At 45.6% G+C, this 16,057-nt stretch overlaps 1 protein-coding gene and 1 pseudogene across 1 annotated transcript in view; both read left to right on the plus strand.

The window, feature by feature from the left end:
- The window catches only part of LOC135908708 (uncharacterized), an 834,911-nt gene that overhangs the window by 146,460 nt on the left and 672,394 nt on the right, over positions 1–16,057 (plus strand). Inside the window, exons 4-6 of the mRNA XM_070536550.1 lie at positions 3,875–3,940; positions 9,956–10,066; positions 10,439–10,551. Coding sequence (XP_070392651.1) covers positions 3,875–3,940; positions 9,956–10,066; positions 10,439–10,551 — 290 coding nt within the window. The remainder of the gene's footprint in view (positions 1–3,874; positions 3,941–9,955; positions 10,067–10,438; positions 10,552–16,057) is intronic.
- LOC135908720 (uncharacterized) lies at positions 193–814 on the plus strand (annotated as a pseudogene).

Below are 16,057 nucleotides of genomic sequence, written 5' to 3' on the forward strand. Positions count from 1 at the left end.
CGCTTTGAAAAACTGAAGCATAACACCCACTTCATTGACAATAGTACTCTCGGCCCAAAGGACGCGCCAGGAAGAGATCGGCTTACGAAAGTGCGTTCTGTCATTGATACAATCAATGATCAGTTGTCGCTTGTGCCTCTTGAAGAGCATCTGTCTATTGATGAACAGATCATACCATTCAAAGGTAGTGCATCAAGGTATAATCGTTAAAAAAAAGAGCAGAGTGAGATACCATGCCCTGCAGTGATCACCATCTACAACAAGAACATGGGAGGCGTCGACCTTTTGAACTCCGTCATCTCCATTTACCGTCCCTACCTAAAGTCGAAAAGATTATTTTCGTGTTTTTCTCCACATCCTTGACTTGACAGCTGCAAATGCTTGGTTGCTTTACAAGAGGAACATCATGAAAAAACGCGATCAGCACACTGAAAGGCTACTTCCGTTGGCTGAGTTCAAGATGGACTTGGCTGCATCACTCTGCAAGGCTGGGAAGACGGCGCTGAAAAAGCGAGGAAGGCCTAGCAATGAGTCAATAGAATAAGCCTGTGATGAGAAGAAAAAGGGACCATCAACTCCAACTCAGGATGCCTGGCTAGAGATCATGTATTATTTCTGATCTACGAAGCTTTGTCTCAGTGCTAATTGGGTTCAGTGCTAATTGGTTCACTGGGTTCTTTGGAGCAAGAAGCGGCAGCGCTGCAAGCTTCCTGGCTGCATAGGAATCTCCATGAGCTACTGTGTTAAGTGTGGAGTGCATCTCTGTTCCACAAACAAGACCAATTGCTTTTTTGTGTACCACACTACAAAATGAGTCCACCGTTTCTCATTACTTACTGATTACTGCTCAAGGTATAGAACCAACCTTTTCAAGCAAGCAAGTGAAATAACCTTTTATTGTACAATGTGTTCCCCCTTGCTGATTGTCATGCAAATGCATGTTACAGTTTGAAACACAATAAGCCGGGCTTTCCTCAACTTTTTCTTTATGTGCACGTTGTTGCAAATATGCAACGTACCCTTTTTCTGCCAATACAAACTATAAAAGTCCACTGAACATATTGTTTTTGTTAGTACAGCTGTTGTTATGGGTCCCTGCAACGACATGAATAATTTTAGGCAAAAGAAAAAAATTGTGCAGTAAAGGGTTAAACGAAGCATCGCACTTTCAGAAGCTACGGTAGGTTATTTAAAGGGACACTAAAGGTTAATATTAAGTCAACGTGGACTGTTGAAATACCATCCCAGAAACCTCGAAACGCTTGTTTCATGAGAAGAAGAGACTTATTTTAGGAGAGAATGCGCTCTGAATCGTCCGCGTACCTATACCGCAGTTCAAATAGCCTGCTCTCCGCTGAAAGTGTGTTGACGTCATGGTCTCATAGTGGCCTTGCGCCGTCGGTGAGTAAAACGGCGCTCGCAGATGCGGCTTCGGCTTTTCTGCGCAAAACACAAACGCGCGGCCAGAAACAGAGCCAAGACAGAGCCGACAGCAGCGCAAAAGCGGAACTATGGTGGCTAGGTGAAGGGAAAGTACGCGATGATAATCTGGTTTTTTAGTTTATGACGCCAACTTCGAGAATCGTTGCAATGGACGACCCTGACAACGAAACATTGGCTCGCGATGCTGGGCTCGACTTTAGCGATTTAAGCACTGATGAACGTGACCTGCTGCTGAGGGCTCGCGCTTGCGTACGCGGTTGCGTACTACTAAGACGGCAACTGTATGTCATCGCTGTACATAATGACACATTTGTAGCTTTTCCTTCATGAAAACCAAATGGCCCATTCACCTCCTCTTCTTCGACCTGCAGTTGTTCTTGCGCTTCGGATAATGCAGGCAAGACCGACGGAACAGCGCTACGGGAAAGCATTGCTTTGAAAGGCACGCCACCCGACTTCAGTAAGTCGGCGTTGAACTCGTAATCCTGTGGACAAAAGTGCAGCGAGCGCACTATGCGATTTTTCGGCACTTAACCACTACGAAAGGAGAGGTTCACTCGTTGGCACACAGTGATGAGTAACATTGCATTCGCCACTGCAACTGTCCTTGGCCAAGTTTCGCGGACCGTTCGCGCATCCCACGACATCACATGGACGTGGCATTCTCGCTGCTTGTTCCAAATGCAACTTTCGCGAGCCAGCAGAGCCAGCGCAGCACGACGCGATAACGAAACAACTGAAACTCCAAAGCACGCGCGGTGCAGAGTCGAGCGCGCAGAGTCGAGCGAAAACGAAACCTTTCGGCCACCCATACTACTCAAGGGTAACGTTAAAACGTTATTTTTTTAGAATGAAATGGAAGTTGATAAGTAGCGCTTTCTTCCGTTTTATAATGTAATGAAATGATCTTTTCAATACGAGTAGTAGAGTACGAGTGAGATAAATCATGATGAGGAGTGCCTTCGTCATCGGGCTAGTACCGGAATGCCGCTGGGGGGTCTCAAATCGTGTCATGCATTTACCTCAATTTCTCTGTTACTAAAGCTCTGTTCGCGATTATATTGACGCCTTAGACGTTCCAGAGCATTGCTTTATCACTTTAACTTCACTTCATAGCAACCTTTAGTGTCCCTTTAAGGTTAGCTTTAATTAACGTGATGCAATAACGTAATTACAGTGCATAAATTATGGCCTCATAGGCTCTTATACTCCTCACTTCTTACCCGTCGCGGTGGCTTAGGGACTATAGTGTGGCGCTGCTAAGCACGAGGCCGCAGGCTTGAATCCTGGCAGCGATGGCCGCATTTTGATGGAGGCGAAACGCAAAAAGCGCCCGTGTCTCGTGCATTCGGGGCAAAGATCCCCACAGGGTAAAAATTATTCCGGAGTCACCCACTACGGCGTGCCTCGAAGTGAAATCGTGGTTCTGGCACGTGAGACCCCAGACTTCATTCACTCCTCACTTCCTTTGGAAGACTACTCCCGTTTTCTGGCTCTTTCAGTATCCTGTGATTATGCTGTGTATCTGTCATCCAACAACCAATTTCCCTTCCAATGCACCCAGGAAATGAATGCAATCATGTTGGAACATATCCCTGCGCTTCAGTGCTCCCACTTTCCTCATCACGAAACGTGTCCACTGTCCCAGCATCGTCAATGGCAGCTATCATCACCCTCTCAATATGAATGTCAGAGCATCTTTTATTGCTCGTATACCATGTCTACAGTCCAATGTGGCAATGTTTCAACGTGCCGCGTTCTCATCTCATCTCCTTATTTCTCATCTCTATAGCAATCGTTTCTCAACTTCCGAATGGGTTTTGAAACTAATATTGCACTTTTCTGATCGGCCTCCTCGGTTTATATCTCCTTAAGCGTAAGCGCAGAAATATGGCTGAATTTTTTTTCTGAAATTTATTGAACAGTCTTGCGAATGCACGTCATATTGCATGGTGTCATAACCAAGTTCGCACTGTTCCTTCTCTTTTGCCTGGCCGGCCATGGAATCGACAGACTGAAATGAAACGAAAGGTATATGCACAGTTCACTGTCTCTGCCTATCCGATAAGTGTGAAATTTTGTGAAATGCGCATTTTTGTTTCCGTAGAACAGTAATGTTGCTTCCTGCGTCTTCTAAACAGCGCTCACTGACTTTCGTATGCGTAATTTAATATGGTCATCCACGAGTCCACGGGTCGTGTTTTGAACAATCGACGCGAATCCTTGTTACAGTTGGAATATGTTATGCACTGGTGGGTGAAAAGGAGACGCAGATCATTTCGCTTGTTTCATAAAGTAAGGCTGCATACCGTCATCATCTGGGCGGCATATTTTGCCAAAAACAACAATGAGGGAAAATCCTCTGTATAGTAGCTGTACTAGCATGCACTTCCGTTAAAAACACTTACTTATTTTTTCTTTTTACCCACAGGAAACATGGAAAGAGCCGTAGCGGAAGTTCCACGGAAAGCGAAGTTCATGTCAAGTTCGGCTTTATGTGAGTGGCTGATACATTATTTTCCTCTTATTCGTAAAATAGCGAAGAATACTTGTCTCTTCTACACTTTTCATTCCGCTCATTAGTGGAATTATTCTAAAAGTAAGTTTCCTTATTGAGAGTGTAATTACTGTGCTCTGTGTGTGTGATATTTCGCTCCCATTATTACTTTCTATAGAGTTTTGTTGGGCAAGTGTTCTGCAATAAATGACCGCAAAAGCGTCACCATTGGGTGAACAAGGGAGCCTCAGTCAATGTAGGGACAAATGGACTTGTTTTCGTCAATATCCTCACGAGTATTTCATGACAAAGTGTTCGTTCCAGGCAGAGGCTTTTCTCATTCACTCACTCTTATTCTGTATTTTCCACTGAAGTTTTTATTGCGTGTCGAGTGATAGTTTTGACAAATTGACCTACTGGTCGTCCCTTATAAACGCTTTGCTTCTGTTTTCCCTTCGTAATAAGCCTGTAAATAAACTGAATTAAGACGTCAAGCTGGGCGAGTTGGTGACTGAACACTAGGGGTGGGCCACGCAACCCGGACGAAGATCAAAAGGAAGTACTCGTCACTTCATCACATGATGATATTCCATGTACATTTAATCACTTGTTGGAAAAAGTTATCCAATTGTTAGTCTGCGTTCGTATCGTGTACTTTCTTTTGTCCTCCGTCCGGGTAGCACTGCCCACCACTAGGGGTATGCTGTAAATAAATTCTGGACGTTGTTCTGAAGGGGAACCTAAAATAGTATGCTTAATAGCACTAGCCGTCGCCGCCGCTACCACCGCCGCCACCTATTTTTGTCTCCACTGCAATACGAAGGCCTCTCCCACCGATGCCCAATTACCCCTTTCTTGCTGATTCTAGCTTGCGCCTACAAATTTTCTAATTTCACCACCCCACCTAATCGTGCCCCCTACTGCACTTCCCTTGACACCCACTCTGCCACTCTAATGGTCCATCTGCCTTACGCGTTACATGGCCTACCCAGCATCATTTCCCCCGCTCTAATGTGTTTCTTTAAATATGTCTTTAATTTATTACTATACGGAGACCCTCTACAAAAAAAAACAATTCTCTATTATGTGTGGCCACACATGTGCAAGCCATAAATACCAGGTTTATCAAGTTGAGTGCCATTTGTGCGGTTTAACCGAGCTCAGATTGGTCCACCTTGACTGATCAAAGAAGGCACCACTGTAGGTTAAATGAGGCGTACGACTCCTGCGGTGGCGGTAGAGTATCTGCCTCACGTGCAAAAGGACCGGGGTTTGAATCCCGGTGCGGCGCAATTTTCCACCGTAAAAGAACCGTGTGTAGAGGAAATTGCACAAACAGGCCTGGAGTGCGGCCTGATCTCGGTGACCAGAACCGGTAACACACTCTCTCACCAGAGCAGGATTGGCCACCCTGGTGCAGTACTTGGCCACAATCTCCTATATCAATACAGCAATCAAACCCCGGCCCTCAGTCCCCAGCAGCCACGAAGCAACTGACCACGGCGGCGGTAAGGTCTTCGACGCAGCAGAGGCTGATAAGAATACCCGGCGCCGGACAGGCCGCCATTTAAATCTGAACCTGGCGACGTTTAACGTTAGAACGTTATCTAGTGAGGCGAGTCTAGCAGTGCTATTGGAGGAATTAGAAGGTAGTAAATGGGATATAATAGGGCTCAGTGAGGTAACGAGGACAGAAGCATATACAGCGCTTAAACGTGGGCACGTACTGTGCTACCGGGGCTTAGCGGAGAGACGAGAACTAGGAGTCGGATTCCCGATTATATAAGGATATAGCTGGTAACATACAGGAATTCTATAGCATTAACGAGCGGGTGGCAGGTCTTGTTGTGAAACTTAATAAGAGGTACAAATTGAAGGTAGTACAGGTCTACGCCTCTGCATCCAGTCATGATGACCGGGAAGTCGAAAGCTTTTATGAAGATGTGGAATCGGCGATGGGTAGAGTTAAAACAAAATACACTATACTGATGGGCGACTTCAATGCCAAGGTAGGCAATAAGCAGGCTGGAGACAAGTCAGTGGGCGAATATGGCATAGGCTCTAGAATAGCAGGGAAGAGTTATTAGTAGAGTTAGCAGAACAGAATAATATGCGGATAATGAATAGCATTTTCCGCAAGCGGGATAGCCGAGAGTGGACGTGGAGGAGCCCGAATGGCGAGTCTAGAAATGTAATAGACTTCATACTTTGCGTTAACTCTGGCATCATAAAAGATGTGGACGGGCTCGGCAAGGTACGCTGCAGTGACCATAGGATGGTAAGAACTCGAATTAGCCTAGACTTGAGGAGGGAACGAAGAAACTGGTACATAAGAAGCCAATCATTAGTTAGCGGTAAGAGGGAAAATAGAGGAATTCCGGATCAAGCTACAGAACAGGTATTCGGCTTTAACTGAGAAAGAGGACCTTAGTGTTGGAGCAATGAACGACAATCTTATGAGCATCATTAAGGAGTGCGCAATAGAAGTCGGTGGTAACTCCGTTAGACAGGATTCCAGTAACCAATTGCAGGAGACGAAATATGTAATCAAGAAACGCTAATGTATGAAAGCCTCTAACCCTGCAGCTAAAATACAACTGGCAGAACTTTCTAAGGTAAGCAACAAGCGTGAGATAGCTGACATAAGGAACTATAATATGGATAGAATAGAAGATGGTCTCAGGAACGGACGAAGCCTAAAAGCAGTGAAGAAGAAACTAGGAATAGGCAAGAATCAGATGTAAGCGTTAAGAGACAAAGCCGGCAATATCATTACTAATATGGATCAGATAGTTCAAGTGGCTGAGGAGTTCTATACAGATTTATGCAGTACCAGTAGCACACACGACGATAACGTGAGAGAGAACAGTCTAGAAGAACTTGAAACCCCACAAGTAACGCCGCAAGAAGTAAAGAACCTTTGCACAGCTGCCTTAGCAGCTGTGCAAAGGGGGAAGGCAGCTAGGGAGGATAAGGTGACAGCAGATATCTTGAAGGATGGTGGGAACATTGTCCTAGAAAGACTGGCCACCCTATATACACAATGCCTCATAACCTCGAGCGTACCGGAATCTCGGATGAACGCTAACATAATCCTAATCCATAAGAAAGGGGACGCCAAAGACTTGAAAAATTATAGACCGATCAGCTTACTGTCCTTTGCCTACAATGTATTTACTAACGTAATCGCAAATAGAATCAGGAACACCTAAGACTTCTGTCAACTAAAGGAACAGGCAGGATTCCGTAAAGGCTACTCAATAGTAGACCACATTCACACTATCAATCAGGTGATAGAGAAATGTGCGGAATATAACCAACCCTTATATGTAGCTTTCATTGATTACGAAAAAGTGTTTGATTCAGTCGAAACCTCAGCACTCATGGAGGCATCACGGAATGACGATGTAGATGAGCCATATATAAAAATGCTGGAAGATATCTATAGCGGCTCCACAGGCACCGTAGTACTCCATAAAGAAAGCAACAAATTCCCAATAAAGAAATGCGTCAGACAGGGAGATACGATCCCTCCAATACTACTCACAGCGTGTTTACAGGAGGTATTCAGAGACCTGGAGTGGGAAGAATTGGGGATAAAAGTTGATGGAGAACACCTTAGCAACTTGCGATTCGCTGATAATATTGCCTTGCTTGGTAACTCAGGAGACCGATTGCAATGCATGCTCACTGACCCAAAGAGGCAAAACAGAAAGCTGGGTCTGAAAATTAATCTGCAGAAACCTAGAGTGATGTTTAACAGTCTCGGAAGAGAACAGCAGTTTACGATAGGTAGCGAGGCACTGGAAGTGGAAAGGGAATACATCTACTTAGGGCAGGTAGTGACCATGCATCCGGATCATGAGACAGAAATAACCAGAAGAATAAGAATCGGCTGGGGTGCGTTTGGCAGGAATTCTCAAATCATGAACAGCAGGTGGCCACTATGCCTCAAGAGAAAAGTGTATAACAGCTGTGTGTTACCAGTACTCACGTATGGGGCAGAAACCTGGAGGCTTACGAGAAGGGTTCTGCTTAAATTGAGGACGACGCAACGAGCTATGGAAAGAAGAATGATGGGTGTAACGTTAAGGGATAAGAAAAGAGCAGATTGGGTGAGGGAACAAACGCGGGTAAACTGCCTAACATCTTAGTTGAAATCAAGAAAAAGAAGTGGGCGTGGGCAGGACATGTAATGAGGAGGGAAGATAACCGATGGTCATTAAGGGTTACGGACTGGATTCTAAGGGAAGGGGATCGTAGCAGGCGGCGGCAGAAAGTTAGGTGGGCGGATGACATTAAGAAGTTTGCAGGGACAACATGGCCAGAATTAGTACATGACCGGGGTACTTGGAGAAGTATGGGAGAGGCCTTTGCCCTGCAGTGGGCGTAACCAGGCTGATGTTGATGATGATCATATTAACAAGAATATCGGCCATGCGCGTTTGCTCTATGATCCACACCATTTTCTTCCTCTATTTAGACATTAGGCCTAACACTTTTTGTTATACATTCCTTGCACAGAAATTAACTTCTTCTCGAGTTTCTTTGCCAACTTGCGACTCTCTGCCCACGTGATGGCTATAGGAGACATCAAACAATAGAAGGTACGTAGTTACTCCGTTGCTGAGAATGACAGGATTTTCAGAAATCAAAAAAGGGGCAAAAAGTGGAGGCAGATTTTAACGAGCCATTGTATTTTTATTTAATATTTCTTACCACTCCCAGAGCCGAGTGTCTGATGCCGCAGTGAAAAGGGTCGCATGGTAGTACCTGACCAAGTTATATAAGAAACGAAGAGGAATTATTAGGGTTTTGATAAAGGACCACCTCGGCCCTCCCTTTAGAATTTCTTTTACGAGTCACGTAAAAAAACGCTGGCAAGCTTCTTCGGAGGGCGCTTCCCTTAACTAGTAACCGTCGAGTAGGAAAGTGCAGGGAGGGTGCCTGCAGAAAAGCTGCTATGCGAGCTACGGCGTCTGTGGCGAAAACGCTCGCCATTGCGACCACGACACTGCAACCTTTGGGGTTAGGACACGCGAGACAAAGCACTTCTGGATGTCCAACACAGGCGTTGACTCACAGATCATTTCTATTGCGAAAGCGTCTAGAACAGAAAAACCATGCGGAAGGCGATACGAAAGCTGATAAGTACAACTTGGTAATCACACACCAGTGTACCCAAACCTTAGCGGCATAAAAATGATTCACGTTCTGCTATTACTCGTGTCTGAATTGCATTTTTAATCGTTTGCCGCAACGGCTTGCCAAATAGGTTTATTAGTATGCAATTGTTTGTTTATTTTGACATCGCATAGTGCATGCATTTTCTTCCTGCGCCTACCTTTCCCAATAACATTCAGCTACGACTCTCTTCTGCCTGTGACCATCCTTCGTCTCTTGTGCCCTGCCACTAATTATTGAAAACAAAATGCAAAAAACTTGCCAAGGTTGAGCGTTCGGCTAGTGGTGCTACGTAATATGTTTTTCAAGCGCATTGGACATGGACAACAGCATAGTGGGTGTCTCCTCTGTTGTTTGGGTCTAGTGCGCGGCGAGAACATCGATCAGACAACTCGCATAACTCACGAATTTTCCACATGCCATGTATATTTTCTGCTTAATTTCTTTTTTTTTGTTGTTAGTGTGGGTGTACGCTATGAAATTGCAGTTTTCTTTCGGGAAATACCTTTAAAAGAGGTGCCAACTAGGATGCACCTGTTTAGCCTAATTCAATTCCTAGCTCCCAGAATGTCTAATGGGCTCATCATTATCACTTTCCATTACTCCTCCCTTAGTCTTTTACAAATTTTGTGCCATGCTTTCTTGGTTGGAAGCAGCGCCTCTCCCACCCCTTTGTAGACTGCTTGAGCTACAGTGTTTCCAGTGGTGGCAACAGTTGTGTGACACTGCCTGAGTGCCAAGGACAAGCTAGCAGGCGTCCTTGCTGCATCGTGTCTTTGGCTCTTCCCTGCTTTTATAGGCATATCCATTGTATCGCACCATTCATTGCAGCTGGTCAACAGTATCGCACACTCTTGAGCAGCCTGCCGAAACAGCTTCTTCTCTGCTGGCTGAAAGCCTGGCCAGAATGCCTATGGTTGACATGCTCTGCGAAATCGACAGGTACGTGATATAAGCTGCCGTGTGCGATAACCATGGTGAAGGCAAGTGTCCACACGTTTCATCTGAAGACCTAACGCTTTGTGAGGAGCTTAGTCGCTCTCATAATGATTGCGCCAAACAAGTGAAATATCGCTTCTTTTTCTTAGTGTGTGTGGGAGAATCAGCCACGCTCAACGAGTAGAGATGGCGTTGAGAAACCAAATGCACCGCCATAGAAACACTGACTTTTCTTAAAGAAGTTCACTGCAGCTCCATTTTAAGAAGCAGTTTTTGAGTCATTAGCTGCCGGTAATGTAAAATACGTGAGCGTGACACATCTCAGCACAGCAACTAAACGTGAATATACGCCATGCATTTTCGCCAATTTGGCAGATTCATCGCCGAAATGGACACCTATGACCAGGCAGGTATGATGACTGGCCAGCTGGCACTGGAAGATAGGACAAAAGAAGTACACCTCTGGGGTTACAAGGTCCGAACACGAGGTATGAGGTCAATGCTCATAACTTCAATATCTTTTCTTATACTTTCTTTCTTAACGTTATTATTGTTGTCTGTGATGCATATCGAGACAATCCCAGAAACAATTCAGAATTAAATCGCACGGAATTTTATTATAAGAATTATGGAGTAGAGATTCAAATGCAGTGACGATCCACCTCACGATAGGGTGAATAAAAGAAAAAAGTGAACTGCCGAAATCATACTAGCCCTGAAAGACAATAATTAAAGAAAGACCGAAGAAGAAAATGGGGCAAAAAGTTAGGACTAGGTAATTATCATACAGTGCATAGCATCTTTTGAAATCATAATGATGAAGATTACACTCTGCCATCGAAATCAAAACTGCCGTACTCTAAGAGATAGCAATACTAAAGAATATTAGGCACGCTATCGCGATTTACCCACTACACTCGCTATTACAATCAATCTAGTGTTTGGTAAATGAAGTAAATGTAGTGGTGCTTTTTTGAACGCATAATTTGCCCGCTGGCGAACTCGCCTCTTTTCCAACGCGTTCTTTTCAGAAGCTTCACAGTTGCTACCGGCGCAATTATCCCGTTGCTTGAGCCTCCCACGCGCATCTTGCCCGCGACAGCTCACGCCTGCATTCTAACTGCGCCTGTGTGGGCAGCGTTTCGTGTTGATCAATATTTTCAAAGGCAACACCATATTGCATGAGCAGTGGCGCCATCTATGGGCAGTCGAGGTGCTACTGGCTTGGGCGAACGTTCCGTGTTGTATGCCAGGTATACGCTTAACGGCCGTTTCTAGTGGTTGTTCTCGCGCACTTGCGGTCTAATTAGCATGACACGGCGTCTTCTGCATGGCAAACGGTTCTGTGAGGCGTACTCAAGCAATTTAAGTTAGCATGGCGAGAGTTTCTGCGGCATGAGAGTGTACGGAGCATCCAGTTCGATGCGTGCTCACATGTTGCTCACAAGTCTAGAGTCAGCCTCGGATATCATTTATGTATTTCTGAGAATTCGTTGATTTCACGTGACCTTACAGCAGCGTTCTCACTGTAGTTATAATGTGCGGTTTAACAACAATGAGTTGTTCCGGAACATATTCCGATCTTAACAGAGTGAGTACTGTTCTGTTACAGAATAGCTATCGCGCTGTTTACAGGGGTAAGTGTCAAATTTTTTTTCTGCACATAAATTGCGCCACCATCTTGTTTGTTCGATAAGGTGTCTGCCTACGAATAAAATAGTTTTCGTTAGGAATAAAAGTATTCTGTGCATATTAATTACACTTGTCGAGTAGTTGAGTACCCGTCTGCAGACTGCGCGATCGTACGAGCAGTGGTAATTGCTAGGTATACATCTGTTTGTTCTATACAGAGTGTTTCACGTAACGATGCAAAACGCCACTAGCATTATAACGATCTCTTCCACGCGAAACGATTTCGACACGGAACTAGGGGGTCTTCCAGCACTTCGTCGCCAGGCAGAACGTCGATACCGGTGTACAAAATCATTCCATGACCTTAGGGCAGCCAGGAGGATGCAAAAGAAGATTCAGCGTCGCACGGATAGATTAGCGTCGGAAGACAGGACAACGTTTTGCCAGGCACTAGACCACGCAAAGAACTGTATCACATTTGGAAAATGGTGCAAGGTCTGCGTTGCCTTCCGGAACAGCGTTTTCCATTCAAGGCGCTCTCCCTTTCCAAGGGCGGCACGACATCGATGTCGCAAAATGCTTTTGTCCGCGGATCGCAGACCAAGTGACTCGTGTACATCCCCCAGCCCGAGGTGGCGTCCCCCAAACCATGATTGCCGCATGGACCTTCCTTTTACAGTGGAGGAGCTCGAGGCGGTACTAGCTCTCTACAGGCGCTCTTCATCTCCGGGTCCAGATGGTATATCATACGGAGCTTTGTGCTATCTCGGAGAATCCGCACGGAGAGAATTATTGAGTCTTTACAACTCCTCATGGCAGGAGGGAAACGTTCCTGACGAACGGAAAGTAAGCCGCCTGGTGCCACTCTTGAAGCAGGGCAACTCGCCACTTCTTATCGCTCACCTCTTACCGCCCTATAGCGCTGGCCAGCTGTATTGGAAAGATAGTGGAACGGATGAACCTTCGGCGCCTGGAATAGTACCTTGAACACTACAAGATTTATCCGAATTCCATGACTGGTTTCGGACGTCACTGCTCGTCCATCGACAATGTAGTTCATCTCGTTTCATATGTCCAGCACGAAAGTTCCCGTAAGCGTTTATTTACAGCTTTATTTTTAGGTGTGAAAGACGCATACAATGATGTATTACATGAGGCCATCCTCGACGCTCTTGTGATGGTTGGCTTAGGTGGTCGATTCTTTTTGTGGATTGCAAGTTACCTATCTGCAAAATCATTCTTTGTGTTAACTGACAATGACCCAACTACGCGATGCTATACCAGCAGGTGCGTTCCTCAAGGCGGTGCTCTCAGCCTGACGCTATTTAACCTCGCTCTTGTTGGACTTGCTGAATACCTGCCAACTACCATCGAGATTTCAATATATAGACGCAGGCGACATCTGTGTCTGGACTTCGGCAGTCACACGTCTTAGGATACGTGCGCGGCTTCTAATAGCGGCAACTTTGCCAGTGAGCTACTTCTGTGAAGACGGTCTCTGCATATCACCAGAATAATGCGCACTAGTGGCATTTACTCGCAAATCAATGACACCTTATGTCATCTGAATCAATGGGCGGACCATTTCCCATGTCAAAACCCAAAGATTTCTTGGCGTAATTATTGACCGAGACCTTTGTCGGAGCCCGCACATGGTCCACGTGAACGGCGCCTGACAACAACTTCCCAGTTGTTTAAATACTTGACAGGGAAAACGTTGGGGATGTCAGTAAGCGCAATGCTGAAACTCTACAGAGCTCTCTTTCTCGGTTTCTTAAGCTATAGTCTACCTGTACTGAACATCTGCAAGAAAAATACTCACAGTTTGCCTTGCTCCGGCCAGATGCACGTCAACAGAGGCAACTATTGCGATTACTCGGGACTATCCAATGCAAACTCTCATTACGGTGAAAGGCCTGAGAACGCGCATCAGACATTTTGCACGTGTCCCCTTTCACCACCTTGCAACACTACCTTCAGACAGGCACCAAGCATCGTTCTCTAAATCTATCGTTAAGTACAACGACAAACTTCACTCGGGCTTCACCGCTGCATCTAAACCATCGATGCCCCCTTGGCATCTGATCAGCCCCACAGTACAACTAAGTGTACCAGGAATCGGGGAAAATTGGAGCTGCCGTCGCCTGTGCTGAACAACTGTCTCTGCTGCTTCTGCAAGAGGGGTACGCGGACAGTGTGCATATTTACACTGATGGTTCCACAAACATCCAGTGTTTGTCCGGTGCTGTGGTTGTTCCAGCAAGAGCTATTACCATCAGCTTTAGGACTGACTACCCAACGTCATCGACATCTGAGGAACTAGCTGTTCTTCGCGCTGCACTTTGTTTCGTCAATCGGGAACCACCTCGACAATGTTCAATCTTCAGCAACTCAAAGGCAGCCCTACAATTTGTGCTATCAGCTCTTCGTCGCGGGCCATACGAGAAGTTCTCACTCGATATTAGATGCGTACTCCATACATCACATGACAAAAATACCACGTGAGGTTTCAGTGGCTGCCAAGTCACTGCGGCGTCATAGGAAACGAAGACGCCGATAATGCCACTCGGGCAGCTCTTGAAGACACACAGCGAAAGGCCATACCAGTTTCATGGTCCGACACAGCCAGCACACTTCGAGTGCTTGCGCAGGAGATCACGCTCTCTCTGGGGTGCACGCCAAGCAGCCAGACAAACCAGAGCAATCGTCAATACCACCTGCCCTCTCTGATGCGTCGCTGTATGCCAACTGGACTCCGTCGAAAAGAGGCCACTCTGCTTTATCGCTTATGGTTAGAAGTGGCATTCGCGAAATCGTACTCATTTCGCATTGGAATGGCCGACAGCGCTCTGTGCAATGCCTGTTTTTGCAAGGAGACGCTGGAACACATTCTGTGCGGCTTTCCTGAATATAATGTTCAGAGACAGTCCCTGGTGCCCGTTCTTTTTTTTATTTATGCGCACTGCAGCCCGTTAGGGCTATGACAGGACAAGTTTTACAAGAGAGTTGGTGGAATCGAACCAGTTATACCGAATGTTCTCAATGAAAATATGGTCAAACCTAATCATAACACAAGGCCCATTGTTGCGATGCTGACTGGACGCCTCCTATAGTTTCTTCCGAATACCATGAACTCTGGGAGAAAAGTCATCAGGAAGCCTAAGTCCGGAATCTGTAAGCTTAAAACCATTCTTCAGCAAAGTAAGCTTATCATTAAAATCAAGCAGTTTCAATATTACCGTGCGTGGATGGTTTTCACGAGATCTTCCAAAACGATGGAGGCGTTCGATGCGAGGAAACTTAATGCCAAGACTCAGTTGAAATAATTCAGATATTTTGGAAAGAAGGGAATCGTGAGTTTCATCAACAGTTTCTAATAATTTAGAAATTCTAAAATTTCTAAAATTTAGTTAAATAATAATAATTTAAGCCATGCGAAATAATGTTGTTCCGCCTAGACCGATTTTCCAGATCCTCATTCTTTCCAGATAACTCACTGACTGTACGCTTCAGTGCACCTATTTTATTGTGTAACTGATAATTTTCTGGCCGTGAAGCAGGGGTGGCCAATGCCTTTTCAACAGCAGAAATGCGCAATTCAAGTGCCTCGAAGCGCATACCAACAAAACGTTTTATCTCTGCAATGTCGCGAGCCATATCCTTGTTGTAAGTCAATATTTCAGTCAAAAGTCGTACAAGCATGGGATGATCGGAATTCTACAATGCTTCCTCAACCACCAGCTCTCCAGTAGGATTAGAAGCCCTCGGCGAATTAGCAGAGCGGCTTGAATGACCCAAAGAAGCGCGAGCCTTTTTAGCAGATTTAGTCGACCGGGTTCCCGTAGTGGGCCCAGGGTTCGGGCTACAAGGCCTTGCGCACCTTGACAATGGACCATTGTCTGTTGAAACGATTTTCACGTGTCGCCGACAGAATACATCGCAGCTAAAAGCGACGAAGGGACTACTTCGGTTTTTGAAAGACACGGGCTTGGACAAGCGGCTGTGACAGTGATGTCACGTACCACGCAAGAGCGACGGACTGTACCTGGCGATGTGTGTGCTGTGCTATGTGCTCTCTTTCTCTCTCCTCCTCATTTTTCATCCCTCCATCCCGCTCCCATGTGCAGGGTAGCAAACCGGTTGAGCTAAACTGGTTAACCTCCCTGCCTTTGCGTCTGCGCTTTTTCCTTCCTTCCTTCCTTGCGTGAAACTTTAACATATGCAAACGCGCTGTAGCTGGGCTGAAGCAAGATAATGTTGTTTGTCGTCGCTTGGAGATACTCAGATTACCTTGTGTATTCCACCTACTTATAATTATTCTCAAATATTCAGGTTCTGCATTATTATAGTTAGCCAAAAAAG

Source organism: Dermacentor albipictus, chromosome 3 (genome assembly GCF_038994185.2).
Source record: "Dermacentor albipictus isolate Rhodes 1998 colony chromosome 3, USDA_Dalb.pri_finalv2, whole genome shotgun sequence".
NCBI lineage: Eukaryota > Metazoa > Arthropoda > Arachnida > Ixodida > Ixodidae > Dermacentor > Dermacentor albipictus.